This window comes from Hippopotamus amphibius, chromosome X (assembly GCF_030028045.1).
Source record: "Hippopotamus amphibius kiboko isolate mHipAmp2 chromosome X, mHipAmp2.hap2, whole genome shotgun sequence".
Lineage (NCBI taxonomy): Eukaryota > Metazoa > Chordata > Mammalia > Artiodactyla > Hippopotamidae > Hippopotamus > Hippopotamus amphibius.
The window spans coordinates 42,459,001-42,484,549 of NC_080203.1; the positions used below are offsets into that span (position 1 = coordinate 42,459,001).

Sequence of the window (25,549 nt, forward strand, 5' to 3'; positions counted from 1 at the left end):
TAGCTTGTGGGTGCTGAGAGGCAGGATGCTTGGCCTCCATCTTGCTGATGTAAATCATAGCAGGTGGAGTGTGGTTCTGGAGGTAGCAGCTGTAGTGTTGGCTTTTCATCATGGAGTAGGAAGTAGCAGTTTCCTGATAGGAGAAGAATTAGCAACTCTCTTGGTGGCCTGGTTCTGTGGTATAACTTTGGAGGTTGTTCTTGAAAGCTCAATTTAGAGTCAGTCCTCTTGATAATTCTGTAAGCCACTTAGTGTCTGGTAATAAATCTTTTCCTGCCTAAACTAATTAGAGTGAATTCTGTTCTCTGCAACTAAACCTTGACCAATACAGGAGGGAAGTCCTCAAGTGATAACTGAGTTAAGGATAAATAAAAATACATCATAATAAATAATAGTAAGATCTTTAAGTAAGCTATTTTTTCATATTTATTTAACAGATTTATAACATTTATTTTTATAAAGACAAGTAAAGCCACCTTATAACACTTAATTTAATGTGTATGGTATAATGCACTGGTTCAGTGTGACACAACTACATAAGATTTTAAATATTAAGAACAACCCATTTGCCTAACAAGGTAGCAACTACAAAACTATGTTCTCCGTTTATTTCCCCTGCAGACTCAGAAAATAAATGTTTGTCTTTTGAATTTGCACTTACAATCTTTTTGCAGCTCAAAAATCTCTTTAGGTATTCAATTTTAATTAACCTAGGCTAAGATACAATACTAAGTAAACCAATATTCTGATTTTAAAATCATCAAATATTAATAACATATGCTCTTAAGAAAGTATCTTTTTTGTAAATACAATTGACAAAACATTCAACAAAGTATGTGCAATAGTGCCTTTGTATATAAGCATAGAGCCTTGTGTCTTTAGAGAGCTACTGTAGTGTAATTTAACAATCATTGCTTAATAGCAGATGTGTGATAGTTCACATATAAACTATTAACTAAACTCTAAAACTTGGACATGTTTCAGGCAAATCATTTCTGAGAAAAGGCACAGATGTTTATTTACCAGCTACCTCTTTAAGTGGTAACTTCCTTGAAAAGACAAAGTTGACAAAATCATTTTAAAGAAACTACTAGTAAGTATTTGGCCAAGCCCAATTTACAAAATTTTCAAAGGGTCAACCTGAAAATTCTTGAATCTCTCTGAAAATAACATATCCTGATGAAGCCCTCTGCGTTAGGCTTTGTTCACAGTGGATTCTTGCCAAAGGCTGACTACACCAATTCTTTTCCAGAAAGGGAGACTTCTTGGGTTGTTCTAAAGGATGTCTGCCCTTTCAATGTTTCAAATCTGAAAAGTCAAAAGGCTTAAAACCAAAGCCTTTTGTGAAGAAAGAAGCTCCGATGGATGACTTCTCCCCACAAGCGCTTAAATCAACTGATTAATAAATTGCTCTTATCAGAAACAGCACAGAAGATTGGATAGGTGTGGGTTTTTTTTCCTTTAAAGTGCTAACAAAGCCCATTATCTCTAAGTGAACTTTCCCTGTAATGACTGAAATACAAGCAGCATAAAGTATATAGAAATTACACATCTAAATCAAATAGATTACAACTTTTTAGACAGATTCCAAAATTCTATACATTATCTGAACAATCATTACGCACAAGTACAGGCATACCTTGGATGGTGCAGGTTTCATTCCAGATCACGGCGATAAAAGCAAATATTGCAAAAAAGCGAGTCACGTGAATTGTTTTGGTTTCCCAGGGCATACAAAAGTTATGTTTACTCTACAGTGTAGTCTATTAAGTGTGCAATAGCATTATGTCTAAAAAACCAATGTACATACTTTAATTAAACATTTTATTGCTAAAAACTGTTATCATCTAAGCCTTCAGTGAGTCGTAATAGTAACATCAAAGATCACTGATCACGGATCACCATGACAAACATAATAATAATGAAAAAATTCCAAACATTTCGAGAATTACCGAAATGTGACACAGAGACGCAAAGTGAGCAAATGCTGTTGGAAAAATGGCACTGATAGACTTGCTCAGGCAGGGTTGCCTGCCATAAGCCTTCATTTTCAACAAAACTGTAGTATCTGTGGGAATTCCCTGGCGACCCAGGGGTTAAGGACTCTGCGCTTTCACTGCCGAGGGCCCGGGTTCAATCCATGAGGGGAACTAAGATCCCCAAGCCGCGGGCCAGCCAAAAAAACCCAAAAAGCACAAAATCCAAAAAAACGTAGTATCTCTGAAGCGCAATAAAGTGAAGCACAATAAAATGAGGTATGCCTATATACTTTATGAACTTGCCAGACTAATACAATAACTCAGTCTATCTAATGTAACTTATAACTGGTGAAAATCCAAAATCTAAAACTAGAACCAAAGCAGTCATGAGCTACTCTGAGATAAATGCCACAAAGAGCAGTGCTCAGAATTTCAAGCAATTTCTCAGTCTAATGAGAGGCCTGGACACAGTTAATTGTGCTGTTTATTAACCCTTCTGAATTGGCTGGCTTTAACCAGCTCAAATCCAAATCCAATATCGTTTTTCCTTATATCAGCCCAGAGTTCTGAGTTCTTTATTTTTATCAGTAACAGACCTAGAAGTCTGTCAGCAGCTTCTGAACTGCTCAGGTAGGGAGAAGTTAGAATTTATTTAAAAAACCATTTACTATTAAGGGTACAGATCTAAGAGCCTCGTTTTCTAAAGCATTCTAATAGGACTGAGGCAATTTGGAAAGTAGGATTTATCAATGACATGTCAGCTTCACTAACACTCAAACATAACACATTTTCAAAAATCATCAGTAATTCATATGTAAATAGCAGCACAAACTAGTAATTTCCTTACTAAAAGTGATATGGTGGTGCCCTCTGGTGGTAACATTTAGCATACTCCCCCTGATATTGCATACCTTGTGCAATATAAAAAGTGTATTTGTATTAGAGAATATCAAAATTAGAGATTACTTCAAAGGAATGAATCATTGTGCTTCCAAGTATCTTCTTTTTAAACTTCAAATACATTGGGAACAAGATAAATCCCTGACCCCTACTCCCAGGAATCAAGCTGACAGCTATAAGAATCTTGGTAAACTTGCTATAATAAGCAATTCCTGTTAAAGAGTTTTACTTCTTGGTTCTAGAACTTAACTGAGAGGTTTTTGCATTTGCTAGTTTGGCTTTTAGATCTATGGGTTTCTCAAAAAACTTCACCAATGCTGGTTCATTCAACAAAGAAGCAAGAATCTGTTCAAATGCAAATGACCACTGAAGTTCTTCCCTGAGAGAGGAAGGATCTTTCTTTAAGTGGCTCTCTGTTTGCCCTTCACTGGGTCCTCCAGAAGCACAGACTGCACCAGACAATCCTTTGGTTGATGATGTAGGGCTATGGAGCTTCCTTCCAACTTCTTCCATCCTGAGCAAAAGGCTGGTTACAATAGCAATGGCTTGATATAATGACTCTTCTTCAGGGTCCCCATGAAATAAGTTATACAGTGTCTTCGAAAACTGAATAAATTGTGACTAGAAGACACAAATTAGAAATATCACATTTGATATTAGACTTAGCAAACATAAGGATAACTTAGAAGTGAAGTCTTGTATTTAGAATTTGTACCACATAAACTTCACCACAGAAGTTATAAAAACTGATACTTAATCCCCAAATAAATCTTGATTCTAGAAAGATGGATATGAACCATGAAAGAAAATTCCACTTAAGTCTTCTCATCTGTTGCCTAATAACACTAAATTATATACATATATTATATATACAGTAATTCTTGGACAGTATCTGCCAGCATTCCGTCAATGTCAGGTGGTACTTTTAATTAGGCAAAGGCCCATACTTCCCTACATGTAAATCATTCATTCATTAACCAATTTTAATTAACAGATTAAGAATGAGTTACCTCTGATATGCCCGAAGAGCTAGAGTGGGCAGCTCAACTAGGATGACTTAAATTTAAGGAAGAATGTTTTGGGATCCATCTAGTAGTGCAAGGTAGCTCTAAGGAGCCCATTTGGACATGTTTCTCTTCAAAGGCTAAGGTGGGGCCCAAGTAAAGAAATAAACTGGATTGTTTGCTAATTGGCCCTAGATAATCCATAGACATTCCTAGAAGATATCTGTCAATTAGAAAAAAAACTATTCCAACACAAGGGTCCTATAAGTCAATCATCCTACCAGAAAAGTTTTATCTGTAAATAAAAAGCAAATAAAAAAGATGTACTTCATAAAAATTTATTGTATCAAACTTTGTTTTAATTCTATTTCTTTCTTAGTCTGTAATCCTGTATATTTATTAAAAAATTAGAATAAATATATGATTAATTTAAAAAAGTACTTATTTAACTATCAAATTACCTAATCCACTGAGAAAAACTAAGTTATTTCATATTTCTCATTTTGGTAAATTTCTGGGAATCCTCAGTATCTATACCAAAACATTTTTTTAAAGTTTTAAATTTAATTTTTGGCCATGCTGTGTGGCATGCAGGATCTTAGTTCCCCGACCAGGGATCGAACCCATGCCCCCTGCTTTGGGAGTGCAGAGTCTTAACCATTGGACCATCAGGGAAGTCCCTATACCAAAAGATTTTAATTTAAAAAACATTATATACTGACTGAAGAGTGTGTAAGAAAGAGATGGATTTAGAATTGTGTCAATAGTAGTCATTAGTATTGTATGAGCAGGTTCAAGATGATTAGGGACCACCAGGGTGTGACCTATTTTAGTATTTCTTATTCCTACTACCTAGCATTGGGCATGTCATCTAGTAGGCACTAAAAAATGTTTACTGAATAAATGAACATTTCTGATAAAGCTGGAAACAGAAAACACTGAAATATATGTTATACACACATCTTCTCTATAGGTACAAATGTCATAGCAGAGGACTGTAATGAAACTCTGGATGCATTTAAGTGTTTAAAGTAGAAAATCATTTAAAAATTTACTCCCACTCTTCTATACTCATCTAAAACTTACAGAGATGATGCATAGATTACTTATTTTTGTAATAGCATGCTAACTATTTTAGATTTGGATACACCCACATTCATTAAAAAAAAAAAAAACACACACACACAAGTAGACCAGAATTTTTCTTTGTAACTACTATACCTGGGACTTCCTGGTGGTGCAGTGGTTAAGAATCTGCCTGCCAATGCAGGGGACACAGGTTTGATCCCTGGGCCAGGAATATCCCACATACAGTGGAGCAACTAAGCCTGTGGGCCACAACTACTGAGCCTGCACTCTAGAGTCCAAGAGCCACAGCTACTGAGCCCACGTGCTACAACTACTGAAGCCCGCTCACCGAGAGCTGGTGCTCTGCGACAAGAGAAGCCACCACACTGAGAAGCCTGCGCACTGCAACAAAGACCCAACACAGCCAAAACTAAAATAAGTAAATGAATAACAAAAAAATAAAGATATTTATAAAAAAAAGAGAAAGAAAATATTATACCTGATTCATTCTTGGTAAGTCCTTAATGTTTTCTTCTTTTTTTAAAAGCTCATCTTGCCATTGACTTAGATATGCTTGAATATCAACTTTTCCTTTCCCTGAATGAGTGGAATAAAACCATTTCATAATGAACAGCCCACTATATTTTCCCAAATCCCCAAAAGAACAATTATGATTGAAAGACATTTCATTGACATATAAGATTTCACTTCTTTTACTCCAGAAATTGATCTGACTATACTTTTTATTTCACTCACTGGGTTTCAAAATACATTCTCCATTTCCATTAAACTAAAAGTTTCACTTTGGAAAAGTTGGGGACTAGAGAAGATGTGAGAAGAGAGGAAGAAGGATGCCTTTTAAATAGTTAACACCCTGACTTGATGATGTAAATTTCATGTAGACATTCTCATGCATACCATTAAGTGAAAAATAGCTTCTATCTGATGTTCTTAGTATGTAGATACCAAAGTGGTCTATGGTGACTCTTTTTCAAAAACTGAAAACAATACTTATTCATTCATTCCTTTGAAGAGTTTAATCACAATGATATTAATGTGACTTTATTAATAATTATTTAGATCTCTTAGAAAACTAGGATATACTGAACAACCTGGTGAAGTTGTCGTATTTAAGCAGATCTTCAACAATTATTTTTTAACTAAATGTTACTCAAAAACATAAAAAGAATGATGGACTTTTGGAGAACAATTTGACAGCCTCTATCAAAATATTAAATGTGCACATTCTTTGTGACCCAGCATTCTCATAACTCTATGAATTTATCCCATCCTAAAGAAATATGTGCAAACGTATCATAAAATGTAAGTATAAAAATGTTTGTTGGAGCATAGTTTGCAACATAATTAATTGGAAACAACCTAAATGTTCATTAATATTGAGCTAGTTACTGAAATAAATGACGGTACAACCAAACAGTGGAATACTCTGTACCCATCAAAAAGTATAAGATAGATCCAAATGTACTGACATGAAAAGATGTCCATGATATACTACAAAATCAAAAAAGCAAATTGTAGAACACTATTTATGAAATGTTTCTTTCTTTAAAAATGAGAGAAAAAAAATGAGAGATGTCTATTTATATTTGTTTATACATAGAAACAGGTCTGGAAAGAATACAGACCAAAATGTTTTCACATTTACTTCAGGGTGGGGTTGGGTGGGGGTATGAGGATTTCTGTACCATTCAAATTTCTTTTACAAGGATTATTTATTACTTATGTAATTAAATATTTTTAAAATAATACAATTAAATAGATATGGGTCATTTATTATATTTTCTATAACTTCTGAAACTTAAGTATCAAGAGAAGAAGAATAAATTGTTAAACTAACACAAAGGAACTGAAAAGCTCTCAGGACAAATCAATAGACGTTAAAAGGAACCCACGTTTCCCCTTTGTGTAGTTAACCCTATTTACAAAAACAATAATTTAAACTAAATGATAGTCCTAGATCATATACCTTTTTCAGGGCTGTTTTTAGCTGACTCTGTTTCCTTCTCCTTTACAGGCTTGGAAACTAGAGGAAAAGAGGACGATTGCATTTTGTAAAATATTTAATAAATACCTTTTGAAAATAAAATAATATTTTATATAGACTTATAAGCACACGTTTTCTTCAACTCAGCAAACCAATTATAGCTAACATGACCTCTTATCATTAGAAGGCAAAGTATTCAAGAATTTTAAAAAGAACACTGGAGAGGGACTTCCCTGGTCCCTGGCATGGTGGTTAAGAATCTGCCTGCCAATGCAGGGTACACGAGTTCGAGCCCTGGTCCAGGAAGATCCCACATGCCGTGGAGCAACTAAGCTCGTGCACCACAACTACTGAGCCCACATGCCACAACTACTGAAGCCCATGTGCTCTAGGGCCTGTGCTCTGTGACAAGAGAGGCCACTGCAATGAAAAGCCCACGCACTGCATGAAGAGTAGCCCCCGCCTGCCACAACTAGAGAAAGCCCGTGTGCAGCAATGAAGACCCAACACAGCTATAAATAAATAAATAGTAAAACAAACAAACAAACAAAAAGAACAGTGGGGAAAAATCCATATAAAAAATCTTAGAAGGAAGTATACCAAATATTAAGTATTTATTTCTGGGTGGTATGTGGTATTTTCTTCCTTGTGATTTTCTTGAAATTAAATTGCAGTACTTCTTTTACTAGGGAGAAAACCATACTGGAAGTCAAAAGACTGAGCTACTAGTCCTGATTGTGGTAAAATCTCATTGAAAAATCTTACACAAGTCACTTCTCCTTTCTGGGCCTCAGGGCCCTCTATATAAATAAGGGACTTGACTAGATGATTTGTAAGGTCGCTTCAAACAAAATGTTCAAACACTAACATATAGTAACATAAACATACATTAATGATAACTTATCCCTCTTTAAGACATTCATATTTATGAAAAAAAAGCAAAAGACCCAAGAATAAGCTCACAACACTTCCAAATTATGTCTTAGAGACAGACTCATCCCTGTCTCCTACACCTACAGTGATTTATAACAAGCATTCACTGTTTGAATAATACCTATGACCTTCACTCATCAAAGATTTCTATTGTCTTCATTGCATTTTAACAAGGCATAAAAAACGGTCTGCTACATTTTAGAAATTTGTTACAGAAGTAGAAACAAAACGTATTTTCTTTTTAATTCTCCAGTAAATAAGAGGTTCCATAAATCCAAACCCAAAATGTAGTTTCGTTAATCAGTCAAATATTTATAGAGTACTTACCATGCATTTAGGATTGTGCTAAGTGCTAGCACAAAAGAAGTACAAGGTATAATTAACCCAAATTTTACTAGTGGTAGCTGGGTAAAAAACTAAGCCAGAAAGACCTCTGAGTGACTAATCATCAAAACAGATAAATTTAAAACAGATATTTACCATGGAGCTGACTGAAATAAAGTAATTCTTCCTTGGAAAGTTCATCTCCCTTTGAAGGGTCCTTATACTTCACTTCAGTATAAGCTGAAAACAGATAAACCAAATCACATTTATAACAATGAGGGAGAGAAACGGGTCCTATAATGGGTTAATTAAATCTGGGGGCAGAGAATTAAACAAAGAGTCCCTGGTAAAAGAAGGACATATGTGAAGAAATGTGGAAGTGGTATTACTCTATCGTATAGCAAATAACAAGAAGTACTTGATCACTTTGAGTTCCATTATTTCTCCAAACTACTGGCTTTTAAATAGTTTTCCAAGGGCCATTACAAGTTGAAATTTAAAAATCTGGCACTTGGGAATCTCTGAAAAACGTGACCTCAGTCATTCAAAAACATCTTTAATAATAAGGAAAACAAGAAGTTGAATGCTCTAACAGATACATAGGGTTTTTTCTATTTTTGTTGCTTCTTATTGAAAGCGTATTCATTCCACGGCAATATTAGACATTCTAATTTGACTTGACAATGTAAAGTCCTTCATAGCTATATTATTATTTAGTTTGTCTTTTGTTTTTAATGCTGTGATTGTGATTTGAGTTCCTGCAGGGTTAAAGATGGCTTTTAGATTTCTGGTCTGGTAAAGAATGGTTCCCAGCTACCCTGGGAAGACTCTAAAAGAGATCTCAGGTGCAGTTTTAGACAAATTATGAGGTACTTTTTTTTTTCTTTCGTGAATCACCCTATCTAAGCTAAAAGGTACTTTTGCAATGTTCCTTTAAAGTCTAAGACTGGTTTCCCAATTATGGATCAGGCCTGGGAAAGGCAGCCTCTTAAGCTCAGAGGGAAACACTTAAGTAAAGTGGAATGATGTGGTAACATTAAGGCAGCATGGTAGAATAGAAAGAAACATGTGCTTTGGAGTTAGACCTCAGTTTGAATCTCAGCTAACCAGTTTATTAGCTATGTGATTGATCTGCAGCAAATTTAATATTTCTCTTAGTTTCTGTATCGTCAAAATTGGAAGGATAACATCACCTTTCAAGGATACCATGAGAATTAAATAAAAGAATGCATGTAAAGCAAGTGCCTCGACAGAGCAAGAGCTCAATCAATGGTAGTTTTTATTTTGCTTCCTTTTCCAAATGTTTAATATCCCTGCTGCCTGGTCTCATTTTTCCGAATAATCTGTAGTATTTCACAAGTTTGGCAGTTTGTCTAATGTTAAATTCTACTCTCTAATGACAACAACAATAAAAATGCAACATTATGCCAATATTCAAATGATAGATAGTTCTTACATACAAACTACTTATTATTAAATTGATTGACCACTAACAGGAAGGAAACTTGTGACGCCATCTGTCGCACAGAATCTCTTCTACAGATTTCAGTGTGACTATGTATCAGCAAAAATATTGCTAATATGATCCATGGGCCACAATGAAACAATGACCTTATATCACATGGAAAATTATTATTTGTTACAATGTAATGATATCTGTAATTATACTTGTTAAAATGGAGTCAACTCCTGTATGTCACTAACAACTGTTAAATTCTTACCTGGAGGAATATGCAGCTTAAAAAGCAGCTTAAGCTTCTCAGTAAAACTTCCATTGTACATTATGTCTGTTCAATAAAATTAAATTGCAAATAATCACAGCCAAAGAACGTTCAATCAATTCCAGCAACATGGATTAATTAAGACAGATATTAGCCAGGAATTAGGATTCACAAACCTTCTGTTACTTAAACGATCAGTTAAACAACTATCCAGTAGGCCAGATTCTCTCCTTGAAGTATATAAGCAAAATACCCTTTATCAGAGGGATAAGTAAAATGCTCTTCTGCTGAACTCTCTCTCCCAACCCCAATCTAAAATTTACTTTTTCTTTTGAATGAGGCCTTATGCTTCATCTGAGGAGAGAACTCCTCTTCAAGGGGCAATCCCTGATAAGGAAGCATGCTAGGCTGTCTGGAAAAGCAAAGGAATGATGATATAACCGGTGGACTCTCTGTAGGCACAACATGTTTACTGAATATTTCTCTACCACTTTTTCTAGACTGTGTGGTTAGATTTTTACTTAGGGAGAACATTCTCCTGAAGAATCCATGTGCCTGAAGGTGGGAAAATCAGGACAGTCTTTTCCTTCATGTTAACCATTACAACATCCACATCTAACAGCTTGCTTTTCTGGGGCAAAATAAGATGAATATATTTAGACTTAGCACAAACAAAGAAAATGGTCCAATTATTGCTAAAGCTGGAGACAGTGTAAATCAGGCTCTAAAATCTGACTAAATTAGCAATGATAGGCAGTACTAAGGGGTATCTTTATTTATTTATTTATTTGCTTTAAAAAAGAAGATTATTGAACACCATCCTACCAATTGCAGAGGCGAATTCTTTGAAGTTTACAAGGCAGTCGGAGTTTTCATCCAACAATCTGAATGTCCATAAAGCTAGTGAGTCTCTGTTTGCAGAATGAGCCCAGGGACTCAACAAGTGATATAACACTCTGAACTGCTGGCAGTCAATCTGATACTGTTCCAGATATGGCAGACTGGGGTCATGGTGCTTCAATACTGGAGAACTCAAACACCAATAATAAGAAAAAAACAACTCTCTCTATTTACAAAATGGAAAAAAAGGAAAGTCATTAAATCAGCAAAATTAACTACATAAGATTTTTTTCTTTTAAACATGCCTACTAAAATAATTAAAGATAAAATAGTTGAGCAGTTGTGGTAAAATTCTGCTAAGAAAATTGTTTTTCATTTAAAGAAGGAAAACAGTACCTTAAAAATGACATAAAGTTCATCCAATTCATGAAGGCTCAATTTCACATCTTGTGATACGACTCGCAACTTGAAAAAGATTAAAAGCAATACAGAATTTAGCACTTTAGTATAGAAATTCTCTTTGAATCCATTTAGAAATATCCCTCTGCCAGAATATTTTTCTTTTAACTTTTTAAAGGAATAACAAAGGTAAATGTACCTATTTTGCCCCTTTAAAAAGTTCTACATAGACCATAATTCAATTCTACTCTGATATGTAATTTGACCTTTAACTCTTCATACCCAGAGATAACTGCCAAAGGACAGCCACTTAATGTCTATAAATATAAGGAACAGTATTCTATGTCTTTTTCCATATATTCCTGTCTTGCTACATAAGCAATCTGTCAAGTCACCATATGGGGTTGTCATTAAACACTTCAAAGGCATTGGGAGATGTACATTCCCTCTTTGTGCCACAAAACGTAATCCAAGAAGCAATAATCTTAGAAAACATGTAACTTCATTCTACTCCATGAAGAATAAGCACTGATGGTACAACGATTTTGGTAATTAAGAAATTTAAAAGCAGGAGTAAAGATAAATGCTAGAATTAATGAAACGGGTAATTAAAAAAAACAGTAGATAATAAAGAGTTGGTTAATTGAAAAAGTAAAATAAATATCTGGCAAGTATGATAAAAGAAAGCACAAATAAATATCATTGAGGGACTTCCCTGGTGACGCAGTGGTTAAGAATCTGCCTGCCAATGCAGGGGACATGGGTTCGAGCCCTGCTCCAGGAAGATCCCACATGCTGCAGAGCAACTAAGCCCATGTGCCACAACTACTGAGCCTGCGTTCTAGAGCCCGTGAGCCACAACTACTAAGCCCGCACACTGCAACTACTGAAACCAGTGCGCCTAGAGCCCATGCTCTGCAACAAGACAAGCCGCTACAGTGAGAAGCCTGCGCACTGCAATGAAGAGTAGCCCCCTGTTCACAGCAACTAGAGAAAGCGCGCGCGCAGCAACCAAGACCTAACGCAGCCAAAAAAAACCCAATTTTTAAAAAATGAATAAAAAATAAATTTAAAATAATAATAATAAAATAAAGTAAATCATTGAGAAGGAAAAGGGTACTATAAACATTGATACAGAGCTCATTAAAAGTGTCCAGCATATAGAAAGTAACATTATCTGTTGAATAAATTCCATAAGCTGTATAACAATATATTGGAAAGTATAGATGAAATGAGTAATCTCTAGAAAAATATAAATGACCAAATTAACTCAGGTAGAGCAAGTTCTGAATAGACAGAACTGAAAAGGTAATCAAAGATCTGCCTCCCACCAAAGGCAGCAGATCCAGATGGTTTTACAGGTTCATCTCAAACTTTCAGGTAATGGATAATTCCTATGTGATTTAAACTATCGCAGAGCATAGAAAAATATGATTCCTTCCAAAATTCATTCTATGAGATGATCACAATTCTAATATGAAAACTAAAGTTAGCACACACACACTGTAAGCCAATGTCACTTTAACACAGATGTAAAGAACTTAGCTAAACTATTTAGGAAAATTATCAAAGCAGAATATTAAAAGAATAATACAATGTGAACAAATAGGATTCATTTCAAGAAATCAACATAAGTCTAATATTAGGACTTCTTTAATGTACTTTACTACATGAACAAATATAATCTCAAGATATGGAAAAGTTGTTTGATCAAAGTTAACATTCAATATTGATTTTTAAAAGATGTCCCAAATCTCTTAACCTAGAAACTGAATGAAACTCCTTAATTTGATAAAAGGCATCCTTTAAAAATCAACAGCAAATATCATACTTAACAATAAAATACTAAAGGCATTTCTATTAAATTCCAGAATGAGACAAGGAAGCCTGCTTCCACTGCTATTATTTAATACTTCTCTGAAGATCCTACCCACTACAGTAACACAAAAAAAGACTAAGAGAGGTATACTTATTAGGAAGGGTCAAAACACTAAGACTAGAAATGATATGCTTGTCTATTCAGAAATTCAACCCAAAAAAATGAGAATTAATGAGTCAGTTACACAGCCACTTGAAAAAGCAACATGTGCAAATCAATAGCTTTTATATATACTATAATAAACAAATTAGAAAATATAAAGGAAAAAAGATCTCATTCATATTACCAACAAAGCCATAAAATACATAGGAACAGAGAAACCCAACAAGAAATGTGTACGATCTATATGATGAAAAAAATAATTGCTTACTAAAGGACATTTTAAAAGACATCATCAAAATGGATATTAAAAAGGAATTTTAAAAGCCTTGCTTGATTTCAAAATGGAATATAAAGCCACAATAATTAAAACAGTGTGGTGTTACAGAAAAAAAAACTCCAGAAATAAACCCATGTATGTATATCAGTATTTAGCATATGAAAAAGGCAGAGTAGAGTACAGTATATTCAGTAAATGGTATTCAAATAATGGGCTATTTCAGTTGGAAAAAAATACCATTAGAGTCATATCACACTATAAACAAAATATATACTTTAGGTGTATTAAAGATCTAGATGTTAAAAAAAAAAAAACCAAAGCAATACCAGTACTATATGCCAATATGAGAAAGTACGTTAATACATTACATAATATTATATGGGGAAGGCCATGCTAAGCTTGACATAAAACCCACACAGTATGTAAGAAAAAAGAGATTTGACTACATAAAATTTTGAAAGTTCTATACTCCGAAATACATCACAAAAATTAAAGAAACAACAAAATTGGGGGGAAATATTAGCCACAAATATAACTGACAAAGAATTAATACTACTAATATTTTGAATATGTGATGCTAGTGGGAATGTGGGGAAAAAGGCATTCTTACACACTGTTGGTAGGATTATAATTTGATACAAATCTTTTAGAGGATAACTTAGCAGGACTTGTAAATTTTTAAATGGGCACACCCTATGACCCAGTTGCCACTTCCAAGAATCCACCTTATAGAAATACTCTTACAAATGTGTAAGATTAGATATACAGTTGACCCTTGAACATTGCGGGGGTTAAGGGTGCTGACCTTCCACACAGTCAGAAATCTGCATATAGCTTTACAGTTGGCCCTTCATATCCATGGTTTTGCATCTGTGGATTCAATCAACCATGGATCTTGTAGTAACGTAGTACGTGTTTATTAAAAAAAAAATCCACATGTAGGTGAACCTGTGCAGTTCAAACCCATGTTGTTTGGATAACATACACATTTATGTCTATAGATATTTAGAAAAAGATCTGGAAGGATACATGCCAAATCATTTTAATGTTGGTTACTCCTGGGGTAGGAAAGTTCCACTTTTTTACGTTTCCATAATGTTTGAATTATTCACAATGAACATGTATTCAGAAATGTTAATTTTCCCAGATTTGTATCTCTGAGGACTTAACCTTTAAGCAAGTAGGTTTACAAAAACAATACGTGCTCATGATAAAAGCTCAAACAGCATAGAAGGATTCATACAGCAAAGTAAAACACTCACTCTTCCAACCAGAAATCTATTAATCCCACTCACCAGAGACAACCGATATTAACAGCTTCTAAGGTAGTCATCCAAATATTAAAAAGGAGTACATAAAACACACTGTTTCATACCTTTTTCACTTTATCTTGGGTATCCAAGGATAATAATACATATCAGCAGCCTAGACTACTATGTAGGTCAGCTGTTCTTATTGATGAAGCACATCACAAATATGTTATGCTTAGATGCCTACATCATAGCATTCAATATTAAAGGTCAAATAATACAAAACATGTTGGAGAAACCAATATGTTTCAACCAGAAGAAAACCACTTATTTCCTCTCAAAAAATTTACAGTAAGCTAAGCTGTGGCAAGAATCTAGCTCAAATGTATAGTTATTTTATTTTCTTCATATGAAATGATACTTTTTAAAAGAAGTTGAGGAAAAAAATGTTACTCCAATTGGTTTTCCCCCATTGGGTGGATACTCACCACATTCTGCTTTGTCGTTTCCTCTAGGGTCTGTATCACATACAACCTATTTCGACAGCGCATGCCGTGTATATCTTCACAGCGAATATTCCCATATTTCTGCAAGAAATATGATTTCAGTGGATACTCATTCATAATAAATATCCACTTCTCTTACAACTGAATTTCATCAGATTCAATTCTCAGAGGCCTTGGTTCTATTTCTAGCTATTTCCCAACTTGTTCAGTGATTATGCAAATTTTCACCTCCCACGTTTCGGTTTTTCTATATATTCACAGGAAAGGATTCCATCTACTATGGGTCTAGACTAACTACAAGAACATTAGTAAAATTCTTAGTCTCTAAGAAGAGAATGTTTTTCACCTTTTTATATAGTGACATATTTAAAAGTGGTCATTATTTGTGAAACCACATGAATAGTTTAAGGAAAAGCAAACTGAAGCAGAGGAGGCTCTATAAATTAGGAACAGTTCATAGAACTCATTTTTAAAGTGAAGTCAGATTTTAAATTACTACATCTTTACTTGTATTATTATCTTACTCTTAATATACCACTAGAGATAAACCTATAGTATCTATCATTTTAAATATGCTATGTAATTATATTTATGGTATAAGAAAAACTTACCTCATTTGACTCTCTAATCAAATCTGTAATATCCACTCTAATATGACTGCTTTTTTCATCACTTACATTTGAACCCTGCTGCACACTTGAAGGCAATGGACTATCCTTATTAGTGACATTGTCAAAGAACCTATCCAAAAGTGATAGTAATACAAGAATCAGTAGAAGTAAAATGCAGAGAAAATGATAGCTAATTTCTCCCTAGTTAGTCAGAGATTAATTTCAACCAAGAGGACAAGGGACCGCCTTATGAGGAAGTAGAATTTGAAGATGGTTGGGAATTAGGAGGACATGGGAGTGGGAAATGGGATGGTGATGAATTGACTTCAGAGGTGGGGAGGAGAGCATGGGGAAGCAGATAGGCTCAGAGAGCACTCAGCAAATACCACATAGTCCAGTAAGGATGGAGTATATAGGGTATGTAGAGGCACACGAGGAGAAATAAGTTACATTGAGGTACATTGAGCCTTTAACATTGAGAGTTCTAAATGCCAGAGTGAGGTGTTTATACTTAATTCTACTTAATTCTGTACATAAATGGGATTTGATGCACCATTACAACAGTTACCCAAATATTCACATATTAATTAACATATACAGTGTATACACCTCCCCCACACACACCCCCACATGTATTTCAATACAAAACAGAATTCCCAGAAAAGGCACCAGGAAAATAAAGCTCACCCTACCTGATTGAAACCACTTGAAAACCAGAACAATTTCCCCCACTGGATATTTAATATTATCAACCACCTTTCCCCCCTCAAATAACTCTTACACACTTTGTAGCCTGAACTGGGACTATGAAAGTCCCAGCATACTGAATCAACAATATTAGTGTCAATGTGTATACAACCTAGTGGTTTACCTCAAAGTGACTTACTTTTGTTATATTCTATTTGGAAACAGAGGAGTGGACTTCAGGCCTAGCTTTTTCCTTCAACTAGCTTTGTGACCTTGGGCAAATTATTTAAAGTTTCTAGGGCTCAGTTTCCTCATCTATAAGATAAGGGGTCTGAACAACATAAGCTCTAAGGGGCTCTCCAGATTTAATGTTATGATTCTCACAGTACCTGTTTAAAGCTGTGACGGCTTCAGCATCATCTTTACATGCCAGCAGTTTGTCTAAATTATAGTCAAGTATTGCCAATCCCAGTTGTAAAATGGCTTTTATTCCATCATAGAAGAAGCAGTCTACCACATTCACGGCACTTTCAATAGGTAGCACACTAATAAAAAGTGTGAGGAACCATGACAGAGAAACTGAGGAAAAGAATGTCATATCAGTCATATGTTCGGTCAGCTGGGGAAGGTGATCTCTGATAAGTTCTTCAAAGACTGCCTGATCCACCAAGGCACCTGGAGAACATAAAAAGAAATTTAAAAATGAACACCTTTCAAAAGGACTTGTTTCCAATACCTTCCTACTTCTATTAGTATGCTGATAGATGTCATTTCTCTTCCTTAAATTATGAACTTCTTCAGGGCCTTTTCTGTATCTCACACATCTCTTTACCTGCTAGCAGTATCATGCATCAAGAAACACTTGAGAAACTCATTTCATATTCATTTGAACAGTTATTTATGGAATCTTTATTATGTGCAGAAACCTGTAATAGGTGCTATAAGAGATACACCAACTAATTAAATGGTCTCATCTTCAAAGAGTTTAATCTCTAACAGAACTTGAGATAAATACACATATAACTATAACACAAGACAATACAATCAATGACCTAACTAGGATACTAAAGGCTTAAGGTAGGGGATCTCAGATCTATAAATATTTGATGACTGAAGAAAATATTATATAATTAACAAACTAAGAACTCGACCCTTCTTTCAAAGCTTGCATGTATCTATACAATTCATAAAAATGTGGAGATTTTAAGCTGATTAAAATCTCTCTCATCAAGAAACTATTAAAATTTTTCCAGTAGCTCTAGATGCTTCAGATCACCACTGTTTTAGCAATAGAGATAGTAAACTTAAAACTTCTATCTTATGAAGAAACAGACCACATACTTTATTTTTAAAAAGCAACATATTAAATAATCTTTCAAATCATATGTTCAGTGCAAAAAGCTCTTCTCTTGAGCATGTCAGTGAATGTGGCCTTCTGATATTGCTTGCATTTGGTATATTTCAAAACTTAATTGATCAGTTCTTCCATTTGATAGGTAACTGGATAGACAAGATGCCTATAAATTGTTTAGAAAAGAAATATGTGTTCGTATATGTATATGTGGTGGTTTTTTTTTTTTTTTTTTTTTTACCAATGATTCGACGATTAAAATAATCAGGTAACATTCGTTCACACACAGCAACCAGAAGCCAAAAAGCTTCTTCCTCTTTTGCATACAGAAGCAACACTGAAGTCAAAATGTTCATTGCCTAAAATTCATAGAAAAATAAAAAATAAATATTGTTTGGGTAATAATTACATTTCTTCCTCAAACATAGTTTTCAGCAATAACAACAACTATGAGAGTAATCATAGTGGAAAAATTAAAACTCTGAGCCAGTCCAAAGAAAAACAAGGTGAAGTCAGGCTAACATTTGCTAATCAGTTATTTTACATGGATTTCCTTCATTTCATTTCCTTCATTTCAAGCAAAATGAAGCAGTAATATCATGAATATAGAAGACAATAAGTAAAATCTCTCTCATGTAGACTAATTTCAGTGAGTAAAAAATATTAATTATTGCAAGTCTTAAAAAACCACATACTTTTAAGGACATATTAAGATTGGAGAAATAAACTTCATCTGTATTTTCAACTACCTACAGGAAAACATCCCTTAGATGTCAATCATCCTCAATTGCGTCTGAAACTAAATCTTCTTTCCTCTATTAAATAGGACTCAGCTCTTTGCTACCTTAATTTTGATCACGCTAGAAGCCCTTTATCTGCCACATCCAATTTGTCTTCACATCCTAGAGTTTCTTCTTATAAAATGTCTTTTATTATTTTTATTTTTTTGGCCACACCACACAGCATGCGGGATCTTAGTTCCCCAACCAGGGATTGAACCTGTGCCCCCTGCAGTGAGAGCACAGAGCCCTAACCACTGGACAACCAGGGAATTCCTAAAATGTTTTTTAGACTTGTTTTGTCCTCTCTATTCCCACTACCACCCTTTCTCCTTCTAATCTGTCTTCAATACAAATGTCGGATCACTACTTTTATATAACATTTGGCCATAGCCCTTATTATAAAGGTAATATATGTATAGACTGTATAGAATCTGGGAAGAATGGAAAGGTGTGAAGAAAATTAAATCTCCTATATCCTACCTACCCAGAGATCACCACCGTTAGTAAGTTGATGCACTTTTTTGTGTCTGTATTTCCTTTCTTTTTCTCCTTCTAAAATTTAGACCAAACTGTATATTATTTTATTTTTTCACTTAACATTATATTATACATTTTCAATGCCATTAAATAATTCTTCTAAAACAGCATTTTTAATGACTGTAAAAAATCTAATAAGTTGAATATATTATAAATTATTTAGCTATTCTACTATTATTGAACATTTAGGTTGATTTCAACTTTTCACTATTATATATAATACTGCAATTAATATCTCTGTATATAAATCTTCATCCAAGCAGTTTACTATTTTCTCAGGAAAGATACATAGAAATTAAGTATTTGGTCAATGAATATATTTTGAAATGACTTGATATTACTGCCAAATTGTATTCCAGAAAGACTATACCAATTTATATTTCTGACCTATAGTATTTGAATGTTAACTTCACTGCTCCTTTGCCAATACTAAGAATTGGAATAATTATAATTGTCTTTGCTGATTTGATAGTGAAAATGGTATCTCATGGTTTGAATCTGAGTTTCTTCCATACTGAACTTTCGTTTTTAAACTTTATTATCAACCTGTATTTTTTTCTGTGACTAATCTTTTCATGTCCATTGCTCATTCTTATAATTCAATATTTTTCTTATAGATTTGTATACTAAATATGTCAATCCTTTGTCAGATGTGGCACAACATTTGACTTCAAGTTTGGTTTTTACTTCATCACTTTCCTGTTCAAGAAGCCATAATGGGAGTGTCAGTGAAAATGGCAGAGTAAGGCCCTCCGAAAATGCTTTCTGCTATAAAAGCAGTAGGAACACTAGCAAACATCATCAAAAGCAATTTTTCAGAACTCTGAAAATTTACCAAAAGCTTACAGCAATTCAGGAAGCACTTATTTAATAAAATGGTTGAACCTCAGTAAAAACAGTGAGCTCTGTGGCATTGTAAATTGCCCAAGTCCCATCCCTCCTCAGCTTCACAGAAACCTGAAAAACCAACTCAGCAATCATGTTCACCCAGCATCCATGGGAGGGAACAGAATAGGGCTGAAGAGCCCTCAAAGTCCCATTCCCAGAGAAGTGTCATTATTTGACCTGTCTGGCCATTCCTTGGAAAACCACACTTATAAGGCTGTCTTTGACCTGACACAGATCTCACCCAAGGCAAACAGCCTTTCCTTGAAAAAAATGTTCCTTGAAAAAAATCAGAAGCAGTTGTTAAACATGTAGCAGTGGATAACAATTGGGCCAAACAATAGGCTAATAAAGGGTTAAAATGAAAAGCTGGGGAAGGAGATATCCATAAGGGGCTTTGGAAAGCTCTTACTTATACCTGGGAATCAAGAAGGCCAAATGCATGATTATGGCTTTATGTCTGCCCAGAGCTGTATGCATGCTCAGGAAAGAACAGAAAAAGCCCTAAACTCTTACTTCTGGCTAATCTTGAGGGTCTGCACAAACAGGAAGTGATAGAGAATAGAACCCAATAACAAATAAGTTGAACCTTGGGTTCTATTTGCATAGATTTCTAACAGTCAATCCTAATTGGGCTGACTGGTGAGAATGATGGTTCAAAGCTTTACCTCCTAAGTGTCATGATTTTCCCATTTTAATATGAGTTTAGCTAAGAACTAAAATAGTAAATTAAAGCTATTATGCTCACATGGATTTTAAAGAGTTTTGTGATGACAGTGGTCCGGTGTTTACCAGCCCATCTGTGAATACCGATTTTGACTTTCCGTGTTGTTGTTTTCTATAGGTATTGTTTCACAGTAAAGAGAGTTATCAAGTTATTTGAAACTTAACTTCAAATTAAGTTACTTTCTCACCATGTTTAGTTGCTTTGATTTTTTTGTTATAGTTGAAAAAGATGAAGGAACAGTCCTGGAACACCCTATTTGCAGAATGTGGGCATGGTGTTAGCATGTTTCAGACCTAAAAGACTTGAGATCTGGTTGTAAGAGGGATTCCAGAGACCTTAAGAGGAGAGCTCTGGATGCTTTTTTCAGGTATTCCATTTATTTACTTTATTCATGTAACAGACATTAAACTATGCTCCTTCTAGGAGTTATGACCCAGTAAGATTTATCCTGAGGATACAAGAGTGGTAAAACACGGAAGTCAACAAAAGTAATACACAATGTAAAAAATTAACAAACGGAAACTTCAGTTAAAGACTTGGGAGACCAGAAGGGGGCACTCTCATGCCCTGGAACTACAGTAGAGACCAACAGGAAGAAGAAAGACTCTTCTTTCGTGGCAAGGCCAATGAAAAGCCATGGACTCTTAGTTTACTATAGCCCTTCCAACTTCCTTTTCTTCTCTATAAAAGCATTCTCCTCCCCTTGCCGTGGGGGGATTTGCCCATGGCTTGCCATGGTTGTAGACCCCAAATTGCAATTCTCTGCTCATCCTGAATAAACCCATTTTCAGATCAACAACGATATTACTAAAATAAAGGAAAAAAATCACGATTATCTCAATAGACACAGCAAAATTACTTAACAAAATCCACCACCCTCTCATTATAAAAACACTCAATGAACTAGGAATATAAGGGAACTTCTTCAACATGATAAAGAGAATCTACAGAATGCCCACAACTAACATCATGCTTAATGATGAAAGACTGATTGTTTCCCCTTAAGATAAATAACAAGACAGGAATGTGTATTCACACCACTTCTCTTCAACACTGTAATGAAGGTTATAGCCAGGTCAATCAGGCAAGAAAAACAGCAAAAAAAAAGGCATCCAGGTTGGAATGGAAGAAGTAAAAAATATCACTATTCAGATTCCATGATCTTGTATATAGAAAATCCTAAGTAAGGAATGCACACACAAAAAAATCTACTAGAACTAATAAGCTCAGCAAGACTGCAGGATATAAGATCAATATACACAAAAATCAATTTTATTTCTATATGCTGGCAATGAGCAATCCAAAAATAAAATCAAGAAAACAATTCCATTTACTGTAACGTCAAAAAGAATAAAAAACTTAGAAATAAAATTAACAAAGGAAGTACAAGTCTTGCACATAGGAAACTAAAAACAATCTTGAATGAAATTTTAAAAGAAATAAATAGAAAAGAAAAACATCCTGTGTTCATGGATTAGAAGACTTAATATTGTTAATATATGTATCCCCCAAGTTGATCTACAGACTCCATGCAATGACTATCAAAATTCCAGCTGGATTTTTCTTCTTTATCCAGAAATTGACAAACAGATCCTAAAATTCATATGGAAATGCAAGAGACCTAAAAAAGCCAAAACAATTTTGGAAAAAAAAGTTAAAGGATTCACAGTTCCCAATTTCAAAACTTACTACACAGCTGTAGTAAAAGAGACAGTGTGATACTGGCAAAAGAATAGAAACATAAATCAATAGAACAGAATTGTGAATCAAGAAATAAACCCTAACATTTATAGTCAACTGATTTTCAGCAAAAGTGCCAAGGCAATTCAATGAGTGAAAAACTGGTTTTTTACAACAAATGGCACTGGGACAACTGGCTATCCACAAGTAAAAGAATGAAGCTGAAACTTTTCCATACACCACACACAAAAACGAACACAAAATGGTCCAAAAACCTAAATTTAAGCATTAAAACTATAAAACCCTTAGAAGAAAATACAGAAGTAAATCTTTTTGACCTTGGATTAGGCAATGGTTTCTTAGATATGACATCAAAAGCACACACAACAAACAAAAAACATATAAAAACAAATATTAAAGCTTTTGTGCTTCCAAGAACACCATCAAGAAAGTGAAAAAAGCAATGCAAAGAATAGGAGAAAAATTTTGCAAATACTATATCTGATAAAGGGTTGGTATCCAAAATATATAAAGAACCATTACAACTCAACAATAACAAGATATATAATCCAACTTTAAAAATGGGCAAATGATTTGAATAGACATTTCTCCTAAGAAGATATACAAATGACCAATAAGCATGTTAGGGAAATGTAAATCAAGACCACAATGAGATACCACTTCACATTTACTGGGATGGCTATAATCAAAAAGAGAGATAATAACAAGTGTTACCAAGGATGTGGAAAAATTGGAACCCTCACACACGTTGCTGGTGGGAATATAAAATGGTACAGTCTTTTTTAAAATAGTTGGCAGCATCCTAAAATGTTAAAGTTACATAAAGTTACCGCATAACTCAGCAATTCCACTTCTAGCTAAATACCCAAAAGAATGAAAAACCACATCCACACAAAAAGATCATAATAGCAAAAATGTGGAAACAAACCCAAAATGCCTATCAATTGTTGAACAAAATGTTGTATACCCATACAATGGACTATTATTATTCAGCCATAGCAAAGAATGAAGTATTGTACTAATACATGCTACAACATGGATTAACCTTGAAAACAATATACTAAATGAAACAAGGCAGACACGGAAGACCACATATTGTATCATTCCATTTAGATAAAATATCCGTAATACGCAAATCCATAGAGACAGAAAAGAAGATTAGTGATTGCCTAGGGTTGGGGGAAGGGAGAAATGGGAAGTAACTACTAACGGATATGGGGCTTCTTTTTGGGGTGATGAAAGTGTTCTGGAATTAGACAGTGATGACGGCTGCAGGGCTTTGTGAACATACTAAAAAACACTAATGGGTGAAGTTTCTGTTATGTGAATTCTATCTCTAGACAGATGAAAGGAAAAAGGAGTGAAAAAAGGAAAGGAAGAAAATAAGGAAGAAGATCAGACAGATGGAAGAAAGGGAGGGAAGGAGGGAAGAAGGAAGACAAGATAAATAAAGCCAGTCAGCCAGCCATAATGAGTCGGTACGGCTCACCTGGGTCTTTGATCAAAAGCAATAAAACCTGCTAACCATATTAAATTCAAGCTTTTCCCAAGCTTGAAAGATTCAGCATGACCTTGCCGCACACAAACTTATTTACTTCTTGACTCCAGCATGAACCTAGTCAGTCTGATCTCTATGGCAGGCTTATTTTTACCTGAATGGTATTGCTCATAGTGTTACCTAACTCAGAATAACTCTCCTCTGGCCCTCCATGTTTCTAATTTTGCTTTCATTTTTTAGAAGTCAAAAACCAAGTATTGCCTACTTTGAAGCTGCCTCTAAACTACCACGTATAGACAACATCACAGGCTCTGCGAGCGTAAGCTCTTTGAGAAATGAAGAATTATGCTTCTTTTTTACCTTCCAGAGATCCTAAAACATGCTAAATACTTTTCATTTAGATGATCCATTCACTTAAATTGTTTTTCAAAAATACCTCTCTATCGATAAGTTTCAATGGATAGGTAGGGCTGATATGTAATCACTATGGGTACTCAACCCCATTATACATGAATGTGTGGCCAAGAGTGCTAGCTATCCACCATAATCCAATCTCCCCTTCTTCCACAGAATCTGGATGTAAATGTGCTCAACCACACTGCATTCTGCAGACTTCTTTATGAACAGGTGTGGCCATGAGACCAAGATCCTCTAATAAAATGTGGGTGAAGTGATGTATGCAACTTCCAGGCCTGGCCAATAAAATTTCCCATAAATGTTTCTCCATGCTGCCTCCCCTCTTCCTGTGAGGAGTAATGGCAATGAAAGAGCACCTTGGCAGCCATGTTTTGAAGATGACAGAGCCTGCTGTCAGCCTAAATCCCTGAATAATCACATGGAGGAGAGCTACCTACTGACTTGAGTATTTGCCCTCCACTGTTTATTCCTTTAAGTGAACTTCTATTGTGTTTGAGCTATTATCTGTTTATTTGTTAGCAGTCTAGCATACCCTTTAGTGTCCTCCTAAAGGATTTTTTTCAATGATTCCCCCACTGCCTACAAAGTAAAATTCAAACTCCTGACCTATCCCAATCTACCTCACTGATTTTTCCCCCCAATTACTTCACATCATTCACTCTACACGTCTACTAAACAGAACATGGCCCTACATATATTCCACATTTACCTCTATCTGTGTTTGGTTACACTGATCCCTTCACCTACAATGGTCTTTCATTCCATCTCCATGCATCCCCAATTCACCAGTTTCAAGACCTAAAAATGCCACTTCTTCCATGAAGCCTTCTCTGTTCCTCCAACTTATCCCTACTATAAGTCCTGGAGAGACTTAATATTTCTCTAATAAATTGTCTCATTTATTTTTCATTTGCCAATGAATATGTTTTAATATCTACCAGTCCATATGCTTTTAAGTGCAGGATTCTTATCTGATTCAGCATTATATAGTCTTGAACACCTAGCACAGTATCTTTTACAGAGCAGGAATTCAATAAATATTTGTTAAATATAAAAGAAAAATGAAATAATGGAATATCAATTCTAAGTTTTTCCACTACCATTCTTAGATTAACAATATCCACTATCAATCTCAGCCCAATCTCTGTCCTTATTAGTAGAGCTGG

At 34.7% G+C, this 25,549-nt stretch overlaps 1 protein-coding gene across 4 annotated transcripts in view; it reads right to left on the reverse strand.

Moving 5' to 3' along the window:
• Window positions 1–411: 411 nt before the first annotated feature.
• Window positions 412–25,549, reverse strand: part of TBC1D8B (TBC1 domain family member 8B) — a 62,555-nt gene continuing 37,417 nt past the window's right edge. For 3 of the 4 annotated variants that reach the window (XM_057718815.1, XM_057718817.1, XM_057718814.1), the window contains 11 exons: window positions 18,078–18,195; window positions 16,875–17,160; window positions 15,799–15,928; window positions 15,170–15,268; window positions 11,171–11,239; window positions 10,760–11,000; window positions 9,935–10,000; window positions 8,370–8,453; window positions 6,939–6,995; window positions 5,451–5,548; window positions 412–3,500 (listed from right to left, as the gene is read on the reverse strand). In XM_057718815.1, the coding sequence (XP_057574798.1) occupies window positions 3,105–3,500; window positions 5,451–5,548; window positions 6,939–6,995; window positions 8,370–8,453; window positions 9,935–10,000; window positions 10,760–11,000; window positions 11,171–11,239; window positions 15,170–15,268; window positions 15,799–15,928; window positions 16,875–17,160; window positions 18,078–18,195 (1,644 nt within the window). In that variant the 3' untranslated portion in view covers window positions 412–3,104. The remainder of the gene's footprint in view (window positions 3,501–5,450; window positions 5,549–6,938; window positions 6,996–8,369; window positions 8,454–9,934; window positions 10,001–10,759; window positions 11,001–11,170; window positions 11,240–15,169; window positions 15,269–15,798; window positions 15,929–16,874; window positions 17,161–18,077; window positions 18,196–25,549) is intronic. The other variant, XM_057718816.1, reaches the window with a different exon arrangement.